The 26,706-nt window shown below is 32.1% G+C and overlaps 1 protein-coding gene across 1 annotated transcript in view; it reads left to right on the top strand.

Annotated features, from left to right (window-relative positions):
- Positions 1-8,100: 8,100 nt before the first annotated feature.
- Positions 8,101-26,706, top strand: part of LOC123669197 (T-box protein H15) — an 80,544-nt gene continuing 61,938 nt past the window's right edge. The window contains exons 1-3 of the mRNA XM_045602821.1: positions 8,101-8,215; positions 21,750-21,911; positions 25,148-25,313. Coding sequence (XP_045458777.1) covers positions 8,104-8,215; positions 21,750-21,911; positions 25,148-25,313 — 440 coding nt within the window. The 5' untranslated portion in view covers positions 8,101-8,103. The remainder of the gene's footprint in view (positions 8,216-21,749; positions 21,912-25,147; positions 25,314-26,706) is intronic.

Below are 26,706 nucleotides of genomic sequence, written 5' to 3'. Positions count from 1 at the left end.
AACTTCATTATTGTGGCGTGAGATACAATAGTTAAGAGCAGGATTTATAAGTCCAACACGTTGACTTCTGTTTATAGCTAGCGGCGGGGCGCGGGCGGGGATTACGTGCGTCTGCGCACAGATTTATGACTGCTGCTCGATAAAAGCTTAAATACTCTCAACTGGAGGTTATTCAATGGGTTATGCCAGAGTGTTAGTAGTGAGACCATTGTACAGCGTACAGCTTACCGCTAACAACGCGAGGTTTTTTAACTACCTGGCTCTACGCTTCGGTGCAGTTTTGTTTCATTAATATTTTAATAAGTTGAAATTGTATTAATATAGTGTATAAATGTATTAATCTTAAATTCTTTGTGGTCTCTTTTTATGTGGCGGCATTTAATTTCATTTACTCTGTATTAAATAAAGTAAACCTTCTTCGGATAAAGCCTTAATGTATTAATTAGTCTGTACCAACTATAAAATACCTTTTATATCATAATAAATTACGCCAATCTGAATTTTGTAGTTAATTTGAACATTAACTATTCTAGGAAACGTAGGCTATTTAGAAATTCACGGTGGCGTGGAGGTGGGCGGTAGTTACCTACATGTAAATGGTTAACTTGAGCACAGATTGTGTGCCTAATAGTACATAAATAATGAGCTTATCCACGCAACAATGGCTGCCGTGGAGGCCACCGCTACTAGCTTACTGGTAATGAGGTATTATCGACCATTTCTCAGATTGATCGAGCTTGGGTTGTTATCGATTGAATCTTGTATATAAACGTTCGCGTCTTATAACACCGTAATAGTTAGTTATTTTGGTTTTACTACAATTGTGTGGGGTCTTGTCTATTTTAGACCTTTTTAATTTGAATCATATAGTAATTATACACAATTACACATATGCTTATATTTTTATTATGCATCAGTATATTAAATATAGAGGCGTAAATTCATATATTTTTATAAGAAATTTCAATTAACTTACTATGTCAACAATACTCGCCCTCACAAAGCTTGGCAATCGTCATTTGAATACATAACAATAACTTTTTAACCGACTTCCAAATAAGGAGTAGGTCCTCAATTCAACTGATTTTTTAAATTTTATTGTCCATGTATTTTACCCAGAAATTTTTACTGGGTGGATCGATTCCGATGGACTCTCTTTTTCATAAAAAAATTGTAAATTAAATTTGAACATTATTTAAATTTAATCGAAATATAATTTTTGAGTAATCTTTGTTAACGAGTATTTACTTTACTCATTTTTCGTTCACCTACGTTGTATTACTTGTTGAATGTAATTTGAAATCGGTTTTGTTTCGCAGGCGAGCAAACACAATTATTATAGAGCAATCCTAAGTAAGTAAATGAAATAAAGTTTTGATGGTATTAAATATATTTTTGCTACACATGTATATAAACTTAGCACTTTAGCATTTTTAATAGATATAGTTAAGAGATTAACTATACTAATATTATAAAGCTGAAAAGTTTGTTTGTTTAAACGTGCTAATGTCAGTAATTACTGGTTAAAATTTAAAAAAAAATATGTTGATTGCCCATTTGACGAGGAAGGCTGTAGGCAATTTTTTCTTAAATTAACGCGTGGGAAACCTCGGGGCTAATAAAACCTAAAACTTTAAGTCTTTAGTTAGGTGTGTATGTAAACAGTGTAAGATGTGAAAATAGTGTTAACCAACACGTTTCTTAATTTTAAGATTTTGTAGTCACAAGCTGCAAATGTAATTACTCAATAGTTAATTTACAAAGTATTCATATTTTTATTAATATCTCGTTAATCTTATTAGGCACAAAAACATTCTCGAAATATATTTTAGTGTTTTCTAAATATAATGTGTAATAAATGTAACGATTGAATTATTTTAAGAAGCAGTATAGATGGCAGACAAGCGTTAAGGGCAGAGGGCGCTCTATTTGGGGAGCAAACGGAAAGTAAGCCGATACTTTGTTTCCATTGAACAAAATAATCAGTATAATTTTAGTACTTGGATAAATATAGAATGTATAAATAAAACAATAAAAAATAAAAAGCTCGAACGTAGTAAAGACGAAAAAAAAATGACAGCAGTAAAAGAATAAACGAGTAAATTATGGTTTGTAATTATTTTTATATCAACAAGTTTGTTACATTGTAATTCGTATTTATTTTGCTATTACGTGTAATTACGTGTAATGATAGTGCTGCCGATATAATTATCGGCGTGTAATGTCGTCCCGACTCGTACGGGCTGTAAGTGTAACTGTAAGGAGCTAATCCGTCGCACGGGTGGCCGCAACCCGACACCGAGCATTACATTTGTCATGTAGGTATAATGCGCGCGATTTGTTGCCCCTCTCGTTGATGCTGCCTTTTTATGTTTTACTTATTATTTATTCAAACTTTTATAACTTGACTTTATTTTTTTATATCAAAAACTGGTATTGCGGCCAGTATTATTTGTTTAGTAATCAGTTATACATAAGTTTGCCAGCTTAAAATATATCTTTGGACTTTGATGTACCTATAATTAACATTATGTATATTAAAATATAATATGTTTATAAGGTAGGGATATTAAATTATAATATGAAATGACGCAAGAAATAAAAGCCTTTTTTTATTATTTATGTTTATAAGCATTAAGTAGGTTTGCTAATCAAAATGAATAGTTAGTATTTTCAATTACAATAATAAATCAAACTATCACTATTTGGTAGTAATGTTTTATCTATTAACTAGATATATGTACGACATTACGAATTTACAGTGTATATACTTGTTATCAATACGGAAATTCATTTTTATTGAAAAAGTAAACAAAGGAGTTTTATATGAATGAAATTATTTTATTGTTTCCAATTAAAAGAGATTAACAAGTATAATGAAATAAAGGCGAGCGCAAATCCACCCCGGTCACAGTACGTTCGTACGAAATTGATTTCAGAGGCACACTCGTCAGTTCATTTCACGCTCGGTGTGACCAAGTGCTGCTAAATCGATTGCTCTTGCATTTTAAACTGTTTATTGGTTTATTCTCTTTTTTTATAGTACTAAGGTCTATAGTTTTCTGAATATTCCCTTATTATATTAAAAATAAAATAATAGAAAAAAAATCTGTTCTCTTTTTTACTTTTACAAGACGCCGCGATTGTCGTTGAGTTGCCCATGACTTTTACCGACTTGTCGCCGAAATATCGGGTTCAAAGTGAAATAGCCATGAAAGCCTAAATAATTATATTCTCAGTTTCGAAGCAATTTAAATGTTTGGTAAAAAAAAAAAACACAAAACTACGTTAAAAAGGCATTGTCACCCATATAACTAACTACTATAAAAACTATAATTTATATGAGGCTTACAATTGCACAATACACTCAAGATGGCGTCCTGTGTGGCCGCCACGTGTTCCGCCGAGCAAATATTTGTTACTTATACACCGACATATTTCTAAAACGAGCGCCGTCCTTTGCGCTTTTACGTGATTCCGTAAAAACCGTACAATATCGTCCTTTGTGTACCACCACGACACCCATTCTTACGCTATTTCCTACTTTTTATAGCCTCGTTGACTCTCAATTGAATTATGAGTTCCGGTTTGTTATACAATATTGTGACTGGTTTTACAAGATTTTCGCTTAATAAAATCGGGCTTCGAATCGTGAGAAATAGTTTATTTGATTTTGTATGGCGGCTGTTACTCCTATTTAATTTATTATTAAATTATAAATTTTAATTACTGTTAGATGGTAATAATTTTTAATTTTTGTATTATATATGTCTATTTCCTAATTGGTGTTTCTTAAGAACATTTCAATAGAAAATAACATCAATTATACATTTAATTGAAATGAATACTAGGTACAGTTATAAAAGTAGTTAAAAGAAACTCTTTCTAACTTTGATACCTACTTATTATTAATTATTGATTTTAATTTGTTATTTACTTATCGCTAGAAAAATATGTACTCATATAATTTTTACACTTAAAAATTACGTTACAAAGTTTGACAGTTTTATAAAGTTGTAGTAAAAATCACAATATTTTACGGCTTTTGAGAAAAATTACGGAAAAGTGAAAAGGATGGCGCTCGCTTTAGACATTATTATGATTATATTAAGGGCTAAAAGAAATATTAAGAAATATAAAAGACGCTCAAGCAGATAAGGCTTCCCAGTGGGATGATAAGAATAAAGAAAATGAATTTAACATCTACGAAAAGTAGTGGAGAAAAAACAGTTTTACTATCCTTATTAAGAAACTTGACCTCTTGTATAGGTAATATGCCTAACTACCCATCTTATTGCCTTGTTGTGTATACCTTTTTAAAGAGTCATTTCAGGTCATATGGTATATTACTCTAGGGCAATGCCATTAAAACACTAATTTTATTGCAAAAAAATTCAATTGAATCAATTTCCTTTAATTATATTTATTTCTTATCAAAAGATATGTCTTCCTACTTTTTGACTCACATAAGTTGAGTAAATACTAAATATTTTTTACATTGGTAAAAATAGGTTTTACGGCAACAAACTATAATATATACGTAAATAGGTAAATAAAATAAATAAAATAGAGACCATTTAACGGTAAATGAATCATTTCTAATTAATAAAAAAAAATATTTTAACAAACACTAGTATATACAGTACAGTAAAACAAAATAAAAAAATTAAATTATACACCTATAACACAAACTCGGAAAGTTTCCACATTAAATATTATTATTTGTGAAAGTATAAAATATGATTATAACAATAAATTAAAATGAAAACTGATGAACATTTACATTTACTATTAATTTCATATTGTCATAAAGCTCAGAAGCCATTCCGACAAATTGGAAAACAGCGGAGTGGCTCATAATACTTTTTAACTTAGCAAGAGTACCTATAGCTTGAAGATAACGTTTTTAATATTTTTATGAATAATGCGAACATTTGAGAGTTTTGAGACAGCGCGACTCTATATCGATAGGATAAAGTAGGTTTTTGTTTAGAAACGAAATAGATGCTGCTAAGACAGGGCCGTACCAAGTGGTGTACTTATCAGAAAAATGACATTGAAATCGATCACTGAAACGGTGATGGAAATTTGTATGATTTTTTTTTACATTTAAGTGTCAATAACCCGTCGTCCTTTTTATTGCTTAACGTAATTATTTGAATTTTAATAATTTTAAAATGTATTTTCTACTGTAATTTTTTTAAATATATGTTACCTCAGAACTTTTTGATGGGTTGACCGATTTCGATGATTGTTTTTTTAATCGAAAGGTAGTTCTTGTCATGTGATTTTCATCATTACAGCATATACAGTCCACTGCTGGACATATGCCTCCACAAGTTCGCGCCAAAAAATGGCGTGAACTCATGTGTTTTGCCCATAGTCACCACGCTGGGCAGGCGGGTTGGTGACCGCAGTACTGGCTTTGTCGCACCGAAGACAGCAGTTGGATGGTTATCCCGCCATCGGTCGGCTTTTTAAGTTCCAAGGTGGTTGTGGAACCTTGTTATCCCTTAGTCGCCTCTTACGACACCCACGGGAAGAGACGGGGTGGCTAAATTCTTTAGTGCCGTAGCCACACAGCACATGTGATTTTATATAAATTTAATCAATATCTTATAAGTATTTTTTGAGTTATCTCTAATAATGCGCATTTGATTGACAGTTTTTTCGTATACATACGTTGTATTACTGGTCCTTGTAATTAAAATTGGTTTTTTTTCATTTGCGAGCAAATAAATTTTTTCTATGCGAGTATATTGACTGACCTTTGCCTATTGAAGTAGTAGAGCTAGGTTCGTTGACGGTATTTAGCTATCAAAAGTATTTACAGTTTTATACGGTTTTCAATATGTAATTAGTTTTTCAATTTCTCCGTCTAAGCCGGCTCTGGTACTGGAGACCAGAGATTTGCCAGTAGTCATAATGTCAGCCGATGAAGGCAATATCTCACGGTTTGTATGCCTAATACATGAACGTTCTGAAGTGACGCTGCGTTCTCTATTTTGTTAAAACACTATGAATTATTAAGCGCTTGGTACGTTCATATTATAAAAAAAGGAAAAGATGTGACGTTTTTTTATATTTATTATGGTTATTATAATATTATAAATATAGTTAATATTTTTTTTATTTAGACGTTTACGTTATGTTTATTATCTGTTGCGTCGTAAAATCTTCTTAATTATTCGCGGGTAATCTTTTTAAGTAATGAGACGAGGGATAATTTAATTTACAAAAATATTATTAATGTTCAAATATGGAACATAAAACTTCATATTTTTATTAAGTAATTAAAAACGGTTAATTAAAGTAGTGGAATAAGCCATATTTTAAAAATGCTACGTAGTATGTACATATTAAAACGATTTACAGTTTGAATTTAAAAGCTAAAATTTAATGAGTTTGTGCTTAATTATCTGTAAAAGACCGCAACATTGTAAAGCAATGCCATATTTCTTGTTAATATTAATTGTATATTTTTATATACCTATGTACCTACTTACGTTTCATAACCATTGAGTGCAGTAAAACGTTATTTTTTTCCTTTAAATACTGTAAATATACATTTTTAGTGTTTCAATACACCTAAATAACAATATATTTTTAAAATGACTTAGCGTAATAGTCAGTTTAGTATGTGGTAGAGTCATATTGTAGAGTCCTATGTGTATAAGAAATGCTGTGTAAATGGAGTTTGTTTTTAATAGGTACCCAGTACCGATATCTAATGAAAATTTTATTTATTAAAATTGAAATTAATAAAATAGTATTTAAGTAATAGTAAATCCCAAGAAAACTTGTAAGAGCGTCTTTGCTTTTTCGTGACAAATTTAAAATATTTTTAGTATGTAGTTTTTTAATTTTAAAATTAGAAAAAATCAAATATACAGCGTGTTCAACTCCTAACTGCGTTCCTTCAAACTGGGGTCGTATCGGTGTAACAGATTTAAAAAAAATCCTTGCTTATTTATTAATTTGACTTTATTTAAATAGACGAGCTACTTTGATAGACTCATACCGCATGATAATTTTTGTGAACGCGTACTAAGCACGGCTGTAATTTACAATGAAAAACATTTTAGAGAAAAATAATTCGTTTCTAGATGCAGTTCTTTAGTTGTATGTGGCAGTTAATATTAATATTTCACTTATGCGACATTTTTTCAGGCCGAGAAAAATAATATTTGACGGTTATGCAGAAGTAATAAATTTAATCGTAATTAAAAACATATAACTAGTAAAACCTACCTCAGGTATATTGTTATTTGACTTCTTAGTATCGTTAAAGTTGTTTTTGATGTTGTTTGTTTTCTCCGAGACACAAGTAAACACCACGCACATCTTCTGTAACAGAATAATCATCATAATGTTATCTCACTCTAGCCGCCGCCCACTGGACGTCATAAACTAGCGCCCTCTCGTTCTAGTCTCGTGATCTGTTTTAATGGGCGGCTCGCTGTTTATAATTCACATTATCTTCGCATTCCTACTTTAAATCATTAATTTATGCAAATATCATTACACGTAATTACCAAAAGGAAGTAATATTTCAATTTTTTAAACGTAATTATATACAGCGTAAAATATCGTGTAATGTGCTTAATAATCGGAGACGAAAACGAAACATTTAAAATTTGGTAACGGAATGTGGTACGTATTATTGAATGCTAACAATGAATTACGATGGGAGTGAGCAAGTGATATGGCATACAAATTAAATAATAATGCTATATTGTTAGGAGCAGGGGCGCCGGGTGCCGGGCGGGTAGCGGCGACAGCGGGTAGCGCGGCCAGTGGTGGATGGGGAGGCGGCCCCGCCCCGCGCCCCGCCCCGCCCCGCGCGCTCTACACTCGCGCTCAGTCCGCGCTCAGCCGCCGCGTCGCCACCGTCTGTGACTGCACCTCACACGAACAACTCTACTACGGTCTCTACCGCGCGATACCAAACATGTGCTAATAAACAGTAACCTTTACGTGCTCTACCATTCGAAATAGGCTCATACGGATTCAAATGATAGACGATGTGTCGGACGGAATGAAATAGTGGTTTCGGAACTGGGGAACTGAGTGTTGATGGATGTGGAAGGGTGGGCTTCCAGGATGGTGGCGGAGGAGGGCAAGACCCGAGCGACGGACTTCTCCATCGCGGCCATCATGGCTCGCAACGCGGAGCAGCCGCGCAGTCCGCTCGCGAGGTCGCCGCCATTTCTCGGTAAGATAGGCCTAAAACTGGAAATTACAGGTTGGATGGTTTTCAGTGTTTTTCATCATACAAAATCTGCTTAGTGAAAGTAGTTTTATTTTCATTTCTCTAAATTATCAAAAACTTTATGTTTAATGTTTAACACCTACTTAAAAATAAGTAGGTTATTGAAAAAAAATCCGTATCATATAAGCTATGTAAAGCTATTTTAAAAAATAGAGATAATCTTATATTTAATATGTACTAAAATATTAAAACACTTCAGAATATACGGCTTTTTTAGAGTAATTGTTTTAGAGTCATGTTTATTTTTTTTGTTAAATAAAACAAAAAAAAAATTTATTAACACACCGTAATTTACGTTAGAAGTCAAAATTAAATTAGATTTATGATAGAGCATCACGTTCCAAAAATTTACTTGTCCATCTAGACTAGGTAAGTCAAGATAATTCGTTTAATTGTCCCTTTAAGTTCTTCTTCCCTTAATAATATACCGTATTGTAATTTAACAAACCCAAAGTAAGTTCTATCACAATTGAATACAAATAAACAATTGTAATGGTTTAAAAAAATCCGTCGGAACGGAAAAGTAACCGTTCGATTCGGAAAATTAACGAGAAGCATATATTTTTATTATTGTAAAATATATATTTTTTAAATATAGTTTTTCTTTATTATTTAATAAATATTAAGCGTATAATGTAGAAAAGCCTTATCTCAAAATGAACCTTTTAATTTGCCATGATTGAAGTATTGTAGCGGAAAATTAAATTGCTTTGTGTATAAATTAGTACCAGGATAATTTATTTTATTTATGTTTATTAGGAAGACATACAGTTTTAATATTTATTAAAAATAAATTTAAGTAAGATACATTTACCAGTTGACTTGGCACAAATAATAACATTATGGAGTTGCTGAAAATAATGACATAAAAACTTCAAAATTAAGAGATCAAGATATCTAATTATGGACATAAGAATAATTTAAATCTAAAGAAAAATTTAAGAAAAAAATGATAGAACTATAACAAAAACATATATAAAAAATAAAAATCATTACAAAATGACATGCTTTGTTATCGATTTAAGCCTATTTCATTTTACATTAACTAGTGGTCGCCCAGCGGTCGAAATTCGACCTTAAATTACATTTTAAATTTTAAAAAATAAAAAAATTATGAAAATAAAGAACTTTTTTTTTAATTTTTCAATTTGACTACAGGTTGACAATCAACAAAATAGTATAATATGCTGGTGTGTGTCAAATACATGGTAGTATGTGTAATGTTTTTTATATTGATTTATTTAATACATTTTTATGCATAATTTAAAAAAAAATATTAGCATTCAGCACTCCTCTATATAAACTATAAGTGTACGAAATTTCATACTCCTCCGTCTTCGTAATTTTCGTAAAAAGGGGTATTAAGTTTTGCTTTACGTATTAATATATAGATTATGTCAATGTCACCAAACATTGTCGTGGAAGTCGCTACGATGCAGCAAAATATTCCACATATATTTTGTTCTAGTCGCAGATACAAAATTCTTTAATTTTTTTTACGGGCTTGTAAAGGGTTATCAATATAATTAGTTCTAGTAGTATATATAGTAGACTCTTACGAGTATATAGAAAATGTTCGTCCCTAATCACTCGATGGTCTTTTAAGCACATAATGTTTTTAATTATATATATACCTACTAATATAACTAATCTACCGCTTGATATTTTTGTTTTTATACATTTAAAAATTCTTATAAATTACATTTCTAGTAAAAAATTAAGAAATTTTAAATTAAAAATTTCATTTATTGTACGTTTTATTCGTTATTTTATATTTGTGTAAATATTAAGCTGTGATGCTTTGTGAAAATATTAGTATTTACACGTAGGTATGTCTGGATTAATATAAAGATAAAAAGATCATTTACTAGCGAACACAGCAAGCGTTGTTTTGCCATATATATTATTAACCTCCTTAATCTCCCCCCCCCCTGTAACTTAGGAGTTTGAAAAATAGATGTTGCCCGATTCTCAGACCTATACCCGATATGCACACAAAATTTCATAAAAATCGGTCCAGCCATTTTGGAGGAGTATGGTAACTAACATTGTGATACGAGAATTTTATATATAAGATATTAGGATCGAAGCCTCTTTTCTCACAATCATTAAAACAATTCATTAAGTAGTTGTGTATACATTTTCATTTATTGCAATAAAGAATAAAATATTGAAAATAAATACAGTTGTACTTTGTACTGTCAGTCAGTCAGTCCACTCCTGGACATAGGCCTCACCAACTTTGTACTGACTTGTGTGTAATTAAATCATTGCTTAGTGATCATTCCAAGTGGTTGGGGGCGGTAGCCATCGCGAGTTTGATCCCGCACATGACAAATGTTTGTGCAGGGCGTGCAGATGTTTGTTGTGGTCTGGGCGTTTGTGTTTGTGCTGTGTATCCGCGGGTATTTCAATAAGAATTTTTTTTTTATACACAATACAAACACGGTCGTCTGTTCCTAAAGTAAGCAACTTAATGCTTGTGTTATAGGTTACAGCCGACTGGTATATAGCTACATTTTTTTTGATAAACATACTTATAAATAATACATATATAAATATATAAATAAATATTTATATTACACCCAGACTCGGGGTGGGAATCGAACCCACAACCCTCGGAGCAGAAAGCAATTATATAGCATATTAATTTAATGTAGTTTTTTCTTAACAAAGGTGCCGAGTAAATATAATTAATAAATCATAACTATCACTCTTAGGAGCAGAGCAGACACTATATAAACATTTAACATAATTATATGACAAATATTGAAATCCAATATGCCTGATACTACAACCAACGTCTATAACGATTAAAGCTGTATCTATTATCATGATGATATGTGAATTATAGAAGGTCTACTGGTCCTTCTCTCCACGTAAGTAAACTTAATCCGCCACGCTGCTTCGCTGTTAGTTAGCGGACCATGTCAATACGATAAGTAAATACCCATTTGGTGTCTATACTAAAATATACGCGTTGAGTTCAGAATGCTTTACGAGCTCGTCAAAATACGACAACAAACCACATACACCCATATCAGAAACTAAAATTTATATTAATGTAAATATTTTTCCTGAATGGGAATTGAACCTACCCACGACAATTGACATTAAGGTGATTTCTCCCACCACTATGCCGAAACAGTAGATATTCAATATGACTTGTGTTTTTTTTTTGTTTTGATGTTATTTTTAAATAATAGATATACATAAAAATATTTTTAAATCTATGACTATAAAATAATTTAAATATTTTGACTTATTAATCACAAAAAAGTTCTTACAAATATTGTGCACAAAAAATAAATAAAATAATTGTGTTTGCTCGCAAACGAAAAAAAACCGACTTCAATTACATCGACGAGTAATACAACGTAGATCGACGAAAAAATAGTCAAGTAACTGCGCGTTATCAAAGATTACTCAAAAAGTAGTTATCAGATCTCAATAAAATTTATATGTGACCACATGACAAACATCAGCTTTCGATTAAATTAAAAATTATTAAAATCGGTACACCCAGTAAAAAGTTATTGCGGATTTTCAAGAATTTCCATCAATTTCTGTGGGATCCCATCATCAGATCCTGGTTTCCTTATCATGGCACTAAACTTGGGATATCTCCTTTCCAACAAAAAAAGAATTATCAAAATCGGTACATCCAGTAGAAAGTTATGCGGTATAATACGACGTAGGTCGACGAAAAAAGCGTCAAGTTAAAACGCATTATTAGATATAGCTCGAAAAGTAGTTGTTAGATCTCAAATAAATTTAAATGGGACCAATTGGCATACACCACCTTTCGATTAAAAGAAAATTTGTCGAAATCGCTCCACCCAGTCAAAAGTTCTGATGTAACATACATAAAAAAAAAAAAAAATATACAGTCGAATTGAGAACATCCTCCTTTTTTGGAAGTCGGTTAACAAAAGAATAGAACAATAACATATGTAGGTGCGGTAGGTGGTTTTATCGCTAATAGAGCGATCTCTACCAGACATCGTTTTGGCAAATGACACGAAGAGAATGATACGAAAAATTTAGGTTCTAACTATAATCAATAAACATAAAAACATTTTTTTAGTGGTAAACACAAAAAATTGGACCTTCAAATTGTGCAAATACTTGGGTATATTTTTAAAACAGCTGAGCTTTTTTAGTCAGACAGTATTGAATGTCAAAGTCGTTTGGATCTAGGTTTACCTTTCTTCGAAGTACAATAAAACAGTGGCCCGCAGGGCCGGATCCTCTACAAAGGCTGCCCATAGTTTCGCCAGATTCCCCGATTTCTCAGAATATACTTAAGTAGAAGTCTAAGCTTCTATTATATTCTGTAAATTTGTTTTATAAGGATTTAATCTCATTTTCTTTCTAATTAAATATATATATTTACGCGTCAAATTCTTTGTCCACTATGGACTCCTAAACTACTTAACCGATTTAAATCAAATTTGCACACCGTGTGTCGTTAGATCCAATTTAAAATATAGGCTATATTTTATTTTGATATATGTAATTATCGAAATTAAGAAAAAAATAAGGCGATAGGAAGTTCGCTAGGTCAGCTAGTATATTTATATATTTAGAAATTTCTTAGCAAATAATCAGATTGTTGCATATGTACCCCCAAAGTTCGACTTGAAGTTAAATTGTTTCTTTTGTAATTGAATTATGTTATTTTTATAAGAAATTAAGAATTCATAAATTAGTTTGATTTCTTAGTAAAAATTAATTTAGTTTTAGTACCTACACAGGTTTTTATAATGTTTAGTTAAGACTAGAGGGTGTTCAAGTCTTCTTACATTGCCTATGGTCTGTAGATGGCTTAATTCAGCCCTGTTGGTCAGCCTGGCAACCGAAGGGCTTACTAATTGGAGAGATCTGCGCGGGCGCAGGCGTCGTGTTGCCGTTCGTTATTTGGGATTAATTGTGCGGAACCGAACGCGGTCGACACCGGCCGCCTGGTGGGACACGCTATTTACAAACGAATTACAATTTTGCTTTAACTTAAAGAAGGCTTAAAAGCTTGAGAATAATCCATATATATAGGTGTAAACAGCACACATTCACATATAAAAGTTGGTACATCGTTGTTCTAAATAAACGTGGAATTAATGACAATGCTTCTGTTATATGTTGATATTATAATGATGATTTTAGTCAATATCTATCCTATCTATACAAATAAATAAAATTGGAGTATCTCTTTGTAATATTGAAATAACCGCTTTATACTAAATGCATATATATGGATGACATTTTTTACAATTTTTGTTTGTCTGTCTGTTTGTTCCGGCTAACCTCTGAAATGGCTGAACCGATTTTAACGGGAATTTCACTGGCGGATAGCTGATGTAGTAAGGAGTAACTTAGGCTACTTTTATTTTAGAAATTTATTTATTTTATAACTTTGCAAACTGAACAATAACTTTTTTGTTAAATTCGAACGAAGTTGCGGGCACAACTAGTAAAAGTTGAATCGCCAAAATGTATGTACGCGTATAACTTTTGAATGACAACACAAAATACGACACTTCTTTTTTTGAATAAAAATAACCAAACAATCGACATATTCAGAAAAAAATATTGCAGTACGAAGTTTGCCAGGTAAGCTAGTTTTTATACCTATACATAAGCTGCTTTATAAATAACACATTTGAGTGTCGATCTAATTTAATTGAAAATCACGCAATAAGCTTAGTATGAATAGAAAATCACACTAAGACTCTTAAAAGTACAGTAGTAACAAAATGCGTCGATTTCATACGTAATCTAGCAAGGAAGCCCAATGCGCGTGAAGCCGTATGAAACGTCTAGTCGATTTATAGAATCACGAAATATTTCACACGATATCTTATTAAATAAGAGTCAGTACCTAGAATAAATAGTAAATAGATTGTATATTACAATAGTTCAGTCGTCTTATTTCGGGACATATTCCGTCAAAGAGTTTTGGATGCCTTATAAAAAAAATTGTCTCTCCTAATTGTGATACACGTGGAATTAAAGAAGATTTATACCACTTGTTGATGGAATGTGTCAAATTGCAGACTCAGAGACAAGTATTGTTTAGGAATTTAAAACTTTGTTCGTTCATGTTGGGGCAGTGCAAAGTATTCTATTGAATCCCTTATCAGAATCTGCTAGAATGATTTCTGATTTTTATAAGTTATCCTTGTTGATTTATGTAACTAGGTTTTAGTAATTGAGGTATTTTTGTTTAAGTTTTTTTTTTTGTGCGTGTTACGATTATTATGTAAAAGTTACAATGGGACTGGCGTGTCCTTGTAGGACAAAAGTCCCTAAAATCAATAAAAGAATAAAAAAAAAAAAGAGTCAGTACCTACTATGATTCAATTCATTGATTGTGATTTTTACTTGTTCTTTTTTTATCATAGAAGTCAAAATCAAAAGTTTCTATATTCAAGGAGGACTTAAAGCACTTGTATTTATTATCTCTATATTAATACGTGAAGCAAAAACTTTATACCCCTTTTTACGAAAATTGCGCGGACGGAGGAGTATAAAATTTCTCACACTTATTGTTTATATAGAGAAGGAGTGCACAATACGGGGTTGATAAAGGTGGAATATCTACCAAGTTGGACCAAATTACAATGCGTTTCGAAGTTTATCTCTAACATACATCATGACACGAAATTTTATAAATATAGATAGATTATTTATCTATATTGACTATTGACATATAAATAAAGATAGATTATTTATCTATATTGACTATTGATATATTGACGCCGCGTTAGCGCAACGGGCACTGCACTGGTTTGAGGCTGTTGCGCTGGCATTTGCGGGTTCGATCCCCGAACATGACAAACATTTGTATTGGTCATACAGATGTTTGCCGTGGTCTGGGTGTTTGTGCAGTCCTTATGGGTCTCCCCACCGTGCCTCGGAGAGCACGTTAAGCCGTTGGTCCCGGTTGTTGTCATGTACACCTGATAGTTACTTACGGCAGGGAATATATCCGCCAACTCGCATTGGAGCAGCGTGGTGGATTAGGTTCTGATCCTTCTTGTACATGGGGAAAGAGGCCTATGCCCAACAGTGGGATATTACAGGCTGAAGCGTAAGCGTATTAACCGCCTTAATCCCCCCCCCCCCTATAACTTAGGGGTAAGAAAAATAAATGTTGGCCGATTCTCAGACCTACCTGATATGCCCACAAGATTTTATAAAAATCTGTCCGGTTCGGTTTCGGAGGAGTATGGTAACTAACATTGTGACACGAGAATTTTGTATATAAGATAAGATAGATAATACGTGAAGCGAAAACTTTGTACCCCTTTTTTACGAAAATTGCGCGGACGGAGAAATTATGGTATTTTGCACACATATAGTTCATATAGAGAAGGAGTGGAGAATGCATTACTTTTTTTTAACTATGCAAAAAAAATACATTAAATATATATATAAAAAATTACACTACTACATATATTTGACACATACACGCATATATACTCTTTAGTTTATTATTGTAGAAGTGTAGTCTTTGATAACAGAAATGTTCAAACTTATAATTTAAATTAATAATGGTCGAATTTCGACCACTGGCGACCACTAGTTGAAACAAAGAAAGATGTAAAAATTGTGCATTGATTAAATGTTTCAATGAAGAATATATATATATATATATATATATATATAGTTATCTGACTACTATAAAAAAAATCTCTATTCTGAGACTGATATATATAGTAGGGGATCCGAACTAGAGACAACGAATTTCACCCGATGAAAATTATTTTATATTTATTTTAGTATATTAAAATAAAATTGCGAAAGGGTTGACTGAAAAATATCTGGCCAGACTATATTTAGGTTCATAATTGAAAAATTTACTTTTATATAATACTTTGGGTTGTCTATTATTTTCCTGGCGTAACTGCTGGTGGCCGGTATAAACAGGTATACTAATATATATTGATCTACTTGTTTTCACCTACATGTTTAAGAAATAAATCTAACATCAAAATCAGCGCTGTTTCATCGCGAATACTTACATAGGACTGTTTGCTAAAAGTCTGGTTTGAATGACGATTGCGGAATAATATAATTTAACCTGGCCAGGAATTTTCCAGCCAATTTTTTCGCGATTTATCTAAAGATAAACTAATGATTGTTATGATAAACTAATGATTATTAATTATCTAAAGATAAAATAATGATAACAAACTAAAGAAGATAATTATTTAATTTTTATCCATTAAGCAGATGAGTGAAGGTCTTGTTTAGTTCCTATTTTAGATTATAGTAGTTGTCACTGAAAGTTGTTTCTTCAATAAAGTGCATTTAAAATAACAAAAAGTTTTGCGCCTTCTTTCTTCATCAAACGGCATGTAAATACCTATAATTTATTTTTTTTGTTCTGGAGTTGTTATTTTTCTATGACATTATTTTAGACTTCTAAATCATTGCTGGTCATTGGTGACTTCTTTATCTTTGAAGATAAATTAAGAGTCTAGCAATACGACAATTTTTGCAAGTGTTTGTTGTTTGTCATTACTACTGCATTTGCGTTAGTGATTCGATCATTCTGGTTTATTAAAATTGTAAGACTATTATGATATAAATATTTATTTAAAATTAATGTTTGAAAAAAAAAACAGTGTCCGCTGGCACTACATGACCTTGCGATAGTATACCAGTTCGGTCAGACTTATAATTCTGGACAAAATAATATTTTATTTTACATTTTTATTTCTTTTAAAGTTTTATTCTATGTTAGTAAAACATTTTATCTTCTATTTAATATATTTTTATTCCAACTGTTGCATAAAAAGTTAATTTTTATTCATTAGAATGAAACAACTTTTTCGGAAAATCCTAACCATAACTTAGGTTTTAATAAAAAATAAAGGCAACTTAAATCTAATAAATAATTACTTATAAAATAATATTAATAAGTATTCTAATTAATAATTATATTTATATTTAATTTTATCTTAATTTAAAAGTCAATTTTAATAGACGAAAAAAAAAACATACAAAATTTTTATGTTATTTCAAATATTTAAAAATAGTTATTAAGTTTATTTAGTACCTACCTAGTATGAAATGAGTCCTCCCGACGAGTCAATTTCAGTAAGAACTTGGATAAAACGAAAGTGACCTATGTTAAACAACCAAATCATACCGAGTATACCGGTACCGTTAATGGTCGATAGCACCCTCCTGGATGTTGTTCAGGATTATGTCTATCTAGGCCATAGAATTCAACTAGGCCGAAGCAAATTCAAGAAGGAAGCCGATAGGAGGATTTGGTTGGGTTGGGCGTTTAGCAGATTCGAAGATTCCGCGATGTTTGAAGACAAAAGTCTTCGAGCAATGCGTCCTGCCTGTTTTGAAATACAATGGGAGTGTGGGCTATGTTGAAGGGACTAGTCAACAAGTTTAAATTCACTCAACGTGCAATGGAACTGCCTATGATTGGGGTCTCTCTCAAAGATAGAATCATAAATAAGACTATTCGAAAGAGAACGAAAGTAACCGACACAGCTTGTCGAATAAGCAAGTTGAAGTGACTGTGGGCTGGTCACCTCTATCGTAGGACCGATGGCCATTGGAGCAGACGTGTCCTGGAGTGGAGACTGCATGTTGGCACTGACAATGTGGGACGCCCGCTGGACCAACGTTTTACGTCGTCTGGATGAGAACTGTGGAGAACCGGCTTGTTTGGTGTGACATCGGGAGGGTTTCAATTAACAGAAATTCAACATAAAATTAATAATAATTTGCGTGAGTCTAGTAGTATAGTCTTCTTTCTCCATGTAGAAGAAGGGTCTGAGCTTAATCCACCACGGTGCTCCACTGTGGGTTGGTCGATATATTCCGTAGTATAATAAGTAACAATCGCTAGTAGATGTCAATGATAACAACCGGGACCGACAGCTTAACCTGTTCTCCGAGGTATGGCGAGAAGACTCACGAGGACAGATTCTAAACTGGAAACAAATATTTATACAAATATCCGTTACGAGCGGGAATCGAATCGCAAACCGCCGGTGCTTAAGTGGCTATACGGTACACGCACCACTAAACTAGAGCTGTTGTCCCTTTTTTAACCGACTTCAAAAAAGGAGGAGGTTACTCAATTTGACCGATAAATATATATATTTTTTTACGTAAGTACATATATTCGGGGATAAATTCGTCGTTTATGAACCAATTTTGATAATTCTTTTTTTTATTGGAAAAGAAATATCCTAAGTGTGGTACCATGATAAGGAAACCAGGATCAGATACCAGAGAAATCGAGGTTTTCCTTCGAAAATCTGCATAACTTTTTAGTGGGTGGACCGATTTTGATGATTTTTAATTTAATCGAAAGCCAATATTTATTTATTATGTGGTCACATTTAAATTTCATCGAGATCTGATGACAACTTTTAGAATAATCTTTGATAATGTGTATTTACTTGACTATTTTTTCGTCTACCTACGTTGTATGACGTTTCGATTTAAATGAAGTCAGTTTAAAATATTTTTTCACAATATTTGTAAAAATATTATTTCTCATGAAATTAACCTATTTTAATTTTTACCAATGGTTCACTTGTTGTAAGTGTAGTATTTTATGTTATTTTATTTTTATATTTAATTAAAATATCCGGTCATCCTTACCCGGTCGTATAAGGCTATGGCTCCGATATATATAAATTATAATATACCCAGATGAAAATGTCCTCTGTAACAACTAAAAAGGAAGTTAATAAAATACTCTGAAAAATAAATGAACATTCAGTCATTTTCTATTACGTTTTTCAGAATAATAATTGCGAATTTTTAAACGTTTTGTTACTAAAGAGGAAATAAGAGATGTCCAAAAATTAAATTGTATTTATATTATTATTTAAAAATTTATTTGTATTTATTTATTTGTAATTACGTCAAGATTCAGCCTGTAACATCCCACAGCTGGGGAGAGGCGTCTTTCTTTATATAGGAGAGGGATGTGTAATTACACAATTGACTTAAAATGAAAATTATTGTATTGAAAATTACATAAAAAAAAATATATTATTATTATTAAAAAATACCTTGCAACTTTACCTCGTCACATTTTTAATCCTTGTTTTGTTTTTTTTTTTACCATTTTTATATTTTTTATTTTGGTTTTCGTACTTTTAAGATGTCGCGTGATGTTATATTGCTTATAAACCTGTTCATGTTAGACGTGTAATTTGAGATCAGTCCGTAAATAAACTAATTCAATTTTATTATAATAACTAGCTATACCCGTGACTTCGTACCAAGTTTCATTTAAATTTATTCAATAGTTTCAGCGCTATTACAGAACAGAACAGAATGTATCAAGATGTGCTTCTGAATTCTCCTTATATGATATATATATACTGACTATATATAGTTCATTATTTTACATTTTAGTAGTGAACACTGTTAAAAAGAAAAATATACATAGATTTATTCCGTATCTGTCCATTTATTAGTTATAAGGTGTTTGGCATGGCCATAAAGAAGGAATAACCTTCTTTACGTATATCGCCTGAAGGCTGTTTGAAATGTTTTAAGTATGTGGAAAACATTATTGAATTCAAGGATCTGTTTGTATCAAAATAAGTTTTAAAGTGTTAATTTCTGTTACTTATTTTTTTTTCTTTTCAACTAAATGTAAAAAAAATCTTCTCCAGCCTCTTTAGTCAGTCAGTCTCCATTTAGTCAAATGTGTGACATAATGTAACGGCTGTTTCTGGTAAGCCTTTTGTGCTGTGAAGGAAAAGGAGTTCAATTCATCACACCATACAATTGTGAATTGATGAATGTTGTTACAATAATGTCTTCTCAAACGTGCAGATTTGGCAAAATATTATCCTACCCTTCTCATATACGAAAAAAGTAATATGTGCTTGATAGTGGAATTTTACAGGCTAAATCAATAAATTAATCAATCAAAACGCAGATCGTGTAACGAAATTTATATATGTGCAAAATTTTTCCAAATTAAAAAATCATCGCTAACAGCCCAGTTTAAAACTTGCGAACGTCTGGTGGTATTGTTTATTAATCGTAAAACTACACGTCCACTATATATCACAATCTGCTGTTGAGTATTCTCGAATTGACAATGCTTATATTTAAATACGTATATAGAAAACTAATAAATTTAGTTGAAGTTAGAATTAACAATTTAAAGAGAAATAGTTAAACCAATTTCTCATTTCAGCCTATCACAGGCCACTGCTAGGACGTAGGCCTCCCTAACTCCGCGCCAGACATTCCGGTTTTCCGCTATCCTCATCCAGCCTACACTGGCAATCTTACGTAGATCGTCGGTGTTTATCGACGTTAAATCAATTTTTACACCGCAGTCATTTGGGGAAGTAAACAAAAGTTTCACACAAATCAAATTACAGGCCGACTTGCACTCGGTGTATGTCACATGCTGATTTTGTCATCGTATGAAACATAATCTCAGAAAGTCGTAGTTATATTTGTAGAAAAATAACGTCAGTTATAAAAAGATAAAAAGTAGTTTTTATTACACGTGAAATTGCACATAAACTCCAAATTAATATTTTATCAAAATCCTATCGCTAGTTTTATAACTAGCTATATTAATATATAAACTATTTTTATAAATACACGTACAGAACAGATTAATTTAAACGCTATGAACAGTGTAAATGTCGTTGGTCAATATGAATACGACTCTTGATTTTGCTTCGATATAATTGGTCAAAGGGCTAAGCTAGTTGACAACGATAAGTCTCTATTTTCTTAGTGCGTTAAGTTTTCTTAACTATGGTATATTTTAAATTTAGATCGATGTATTTATAGGTCTACCAGGATCTGATGGCAAATTTTTTTTAAAAAATAGCGATTTTCATATGGCAACAAACAAAATGTCATCTGTCAACTGAAATTTCGAGGAATTATTTTTCGTTTGGCTTCAAATTTCCTTTAAAAAGTGGTGAAAATGTCGAAGAACCTCTTCGATCGCAAGCAAGAATTATTGTTTTATTATTATTATTAATTTAACAAAAATTATCCTTATCAATAAATTATAAATAAGGAAAAAAAAAGTATGAAAACGTTTTATTCCAATTTTCCCCAGTATTGCTAGCGGCAATTTTTTTCCCCTTTTTACCATCAGATCCTGGTAGACCTATAATTGAATTATTTTCATTCATTGAGTAAAATAATAAGAAAAAAAGAAGATTTCACTTTGCTCTTTCAAATCGATTAAAACTACAGTAAAATGTAATTGCGAATGAATTTTAAGCGAGGTACTGTCCTGCAACTTTGTTTATCGGAGTGGATATGAATGTCTGCTGGGAACTTGTTGCCCTTGTTAAAAACCAAATTATTATCTATGTAGATCTTATGCTTTGTTCATTTCTAGTTTCAGTAAAATGAATATTATTTTCTTGTTTAATACTACGAGACTATCTATTTATCGAAATAGTTCTTACCATGATACTAATTTTTATACCAGGTCCATCATCAAGGCAGAGTTCACCAGCGTCGCTCAGCTCGCCGGCGTCCAGCTGTCGATCCCCTGCTCCTGATGAAGATGTCGAAGTCGACGTTGAGCAGTGTTCCGATGGTGAAAGAGATGCCTCGGACGCTGCTGCACCTTCCCCAGCACCCTCTTCAGGTATATAAAAGTCATTGTCACGATAATTTGTATCGTATTGGAGCACTTTATAACTATCTACTTTATCATTTGCCGTATGTTGTCTGTGATTAGAAAACAAACACGTATTACGAATTAAGAGAGTTATTAATGATCCATTTTTGGGCAAACCATTCAAATACTACTGGTACTCTACGAGCTTTCTCTTCACATATGTTATTGAATATTTGATAAAAGTAGGGATCTCAGTATTTTACTATGAACATAAACCACAAATTATTATTAACTAGCTGTGCACCGCGGTTTCACCCGCGTTAATTTGAGGAAAGTAGTTGCCTATAACCTTCATTACTATATTTCTATATCTTCTAATGATTGCCCATAAAAATTAAACACAATTATCTAAACAAAAAGAATTTGATTGCAAAAATTGTCGTATCTATCTGGGCGTTAGGTACTCGGACACGGTAAACATGGTTTTTCCCGCGTAAAAACCCGATTTAGCGGAAATTTCGGGATAAAAAGGAGCCTATATTTTGCCACCCAACCATTTTTGTCTTCTAATGACTATCCCATAAAAATCGGTTCAGCCGCTTCGAAGATAAGCCAACAGAAAGACAGACAGACAAAAATTGGAGACTACGGTACGGTACGTGAAATGATGATTATAATAATAATAGTAACTACGAAAATGAAAAAAACGGATCGTCAGAGAATGTGTCGCAGTGTGGCATGCAAAACGTGCATTTCAAGACATGTACAATAAATAGGATTTGGTCCTAAATACAGCTCGACATTTCGAAATAGATAATATCGTAGCTCTGCGACTTGTCAAATCAAAGGGTTTGATGGTGCACACAATTTTTCATGGAAAGCTAGAACGTCAAGTTTGAATTTACCATCTACCAGGAAATACAGGCACCACGCGTGCCCAAAGAAATGTGTTCGTATACTGGAGCTAGTAAAAATCTGTATTCTTTAAGTAATTCCAAACACCTGCGTCTAATTTTTTTATTAGGTATAGCTTCTGCGCGCGACTTCGTATTCGTTCATATCCTTACCCTACTTTATTCTATTTTATTTAATCCCTTTACCCCTATCTGAAAGAACGTTTCAAATTGAACGCTGACGCCCATGAACGCTGTCTTCGTTCTGACAGTAATTTTCTTCTTGAAATTCCTTCTCACTCGTCTTCCTTTTATGATAAATCTTTCACAGTTCAAGCCTCTCGCTTATGGGATACCTTGCCCTTGAATATCAGACGTGTACAAACACCTGCAATTTTTAAAAAGACTGTTTGGCAGCATTTTCTTCAAACTCAACAATAAACAAGTAATTTATAATTATAATGTATATATGTCAGTATTTATGTATGTATGCCTGTATGTATGTATATGTTTAATTATTTGAATATTTATAATAAATTTGTTGTAACTTGTACACCTATGCTGACGCTAGACCATTTTCTCTGCCTTAAGGTTGCCTGGAATAGATCGCTTTTTAGCGATAAGGCCGCCCTTTGTACCTAATGAATATATTGTTAATATTTTTTTTCTTTGCTATGTATCATTTCTGTTTTTGGTGTACAGTATAGTGTATTATTATTATTATTTTTGTAAAACAAAACTAGATTACGTAATAAAACATTAAAATTAGAATATGACAAAATGTAATATCAGACGCTTTCGCAAACAAAAATACAAGTAGATGTTTGCAAGATAGTAATGCGAGAGTAATTGATCCATTTAACTAGTGGTCGCCCAGAGGTCGAAATTCGACCATTATTAATTTTTTTAAAATTAATTAAATTTTAAATTTTAAAAAATAAAAAAATAATGAAAATAAAGAAATCTTTTTTAAAATTTTCTATTTACAGACTTTGTCAATCAACAAAAGAGTATACATACATGCATGTGTGTGTCAAACACGTGGTATTGTGTGTAATGTTTTTTATTGATTTAATATATTTGTATGATTAATTAAAAAAAAAAATCATTCTGTACTCCTTCTCTATATAAACTACTAGCTGTGCCCGTGACTTCGTCCGCGTGGAATTTAACAAAAAAGTTATTTTTCAGTTCGCAGAGTTATACCTAAAATAAATAGATTTCTAAAAGAAAAGTAGCCTAAGTTACTCCTTACCATCCTACCTCCTTACCATCAGCTATCTGCTAGTGAAAGTCCTATGAAAATCGGTCCACCGACACGACACGGTCATCGGACAGACAGAAAAAATTGTAAAAAAATGTTATTTTGGTATATGTACCGTGTACATTCATATGCATTTAGTAAAAAGCGGTTATTTTAATATTACAAACAGACATCCCACCGTCCGCAAAATTTTCTTAAAAGGGGTAGAAAGTTTTTGATTCACGTATTAATATATAGATCATAATATTTGTGCGTTAATTTTAATAGTAATATAGGGAATAAATTACATTTACCAACATTAGACTAGGAACTCAACACTTATAAAATATATAAACATCTCTAACCATAGTACGAACATATTTTAATAATTAGAAATTAAATTAAAACATTAACATTTGTGCGGAATTTCCAAACAAAATTTTTAATTTTTATCTCCAAATTAAAATCTAATCTACATGTTTATACCTGTGTTCCGTTATCGCAAGTGCGGGCTCAGTTTATGATTTAAAATCATATAAAATGCATGAAGGTAAAATTACACTTTTGACACACAATTCCATCGTATTCAACCATTGTGACGCAAAAAGTAAATTGACGTTGTGATTACAGCATGCTATTAACATAATAAACTAGAATTCTCATACACGTATTTGGTTCACACCGCGTTCTTTTGGATGTAAGTATGATTAAAGACGCATAGAAAATGACTATATTGTCACATTAATATTAATCCACGAACGCATTGTTTTGTTTCTTTATTTGTTGAGTTGATCTAGAGGCTTTGCGGAAAGATTTGATACTTTAATTGAATTTCCATACAGTATTGTAGTAATCGCTTAGAAATCATTTGGAAAGAAACTGAATACTTTCCTAATAAATAAGGATTACTATAAGAGTGTCTCACAATTGTTTTTATCTAGTGTAATCAAGTTGTCTTGAACCAAAACTTAAACTTTAACAAAAGTTTGTTTTGAAATTATAATTTATAATAAGAATAGTAGTATAATAATATCATTTAAACTATAAAAATAACATAATTTCAGTTAGATTTTAAATTATTGATTATTAATACTATGTCAAAAGTACGTATATTATAAACTCAACAGAATTGGGTGAAAGGGATACGCCATCTCCAGCGCGACCTCTGCCACCTCCCGTGACCTCTTGCAACTGTGAGGAGCTGTTGTCAGTGGATTGTCAACTTGAAACTAAGGAACTATGGGACAAGTTCCACGACTTAGGTACCGAAATGATCATCACGAAGACGGGAAGGTGAGTACAATTTTATTATATGAGTATATATGAATATAACATTTAATATAACTCTTTAAATACATCAAGATGTCTCGAAAGCAAAAATGCTGTTATAAAAACGAAAGCGTCAAGTTAATGCAATCTTTCGAAAACGCAGTGAGCAGAATGAATTCACTCAATATTCGCCCTAACAAAGGGTTTTGGAATGGATTCATCAGATAAAGTGGCCAATTTTGCAATAATTACTCCGCGAACCCGGTCGTCCTTCAACCCTTTAACGAGATAAATTAAAAGTACATTTTTATCCTAACCGTCGGCATAATGCCGGGCAATAAATTCACGAAGCCCCAAAGACAACAAACAGCGCTTTGGGGAGGGGAAGATGTTTTTATAGTCACGCCGAGAGGTTTATCTAAATAATTGCGTAGTCGGTGGCGGTGAGCGGAAAATTGGCATTGTGTTCGTTCGGGGCGCCCACGACGTTCTGATTTGACGTGAACAAGTCTCCGGGATTGGGGTGCACTCTTGTAATTGACTTTAAGACACGGTAAAGAGCTTCGAAGTGACGTTTACCCGTTTTCATGTGTTTTCGTGAAAAAAAAATCTGTAGAACTGTTTGAAGGACAGATTTAAGAATAACTGTTTAAAATACTTTTCAATTGAATTCAAAGTATTTCAAACCTTTAAAAATACTTAGTCTTATACATTACGTATATTCACTAGTATCCTTTGGCCCAGTTTTGAAGCCCAGGTTTAAAATTTCGCTCCGAGTCTGGGTGTTATATAAATACATTTAAATGCATATAATTTATTTTAATGTCCATTTAATACAAAAAAATGTATGTACCTACCTATAAATATCAGACGACTGTTACCTAAAATTTAAGCATCAAGTATCAACATTAGGAACAGACGACCTTGTATGTTAAAAAAAATAACTCAAATTGTTGCTGTGTGTTCAGTTAAAATCGCTTATTAAGCACGTCAAGGTCCAGTACAAGCGGAGCTATAAGCTTCGTATTAGTCCCGTGTCATACGTTACAGCCCCTCGCAACAAGTGCAGTTATCTAAATCACAGCCAGTAGCCCGGAGAGGATTCAATCTCGGGGGTAATGTCTCTATTGTTACACTGATAGCGTGTTACGGAAACGACTAATTTTGATATTTAGTTTAATTAAATATTCTGGAAGTTAAACTTTTTTACGCACGCTTGACTTGGGAGTAAGCTAGTGAATGCGTGACGAGAGCGTTACGAAAAGTGTGATGTTGTGTGAAATGTGCTTAAATCTACATTAACATATCATTGGTTTGGGATATAACTGTGTAGTACAGTTTTAACAATAAAGTAAATAATATTAACTTATTGATTGAGGAAACTAGAGACTCCTTTTGCTTTCAATATTTGGACTCT

This window comes from Melitaea cinxia, chromosome 3 (assembly GCF_905220565.1).
Source record: "Melitaea cinxia chromosome 3, ilMelCinx1.1, whole genome shotgun sequence".
Lineage (NCBI taxonomy): Eukaryota > Metazoa > Arthropoda > Insecta > Lepidoptera > Nymphalidae > Melitaea > Melitaea cinxia.
This window is presented reverse-complemented; position numbering and strand designations above follow the sequence as displayed.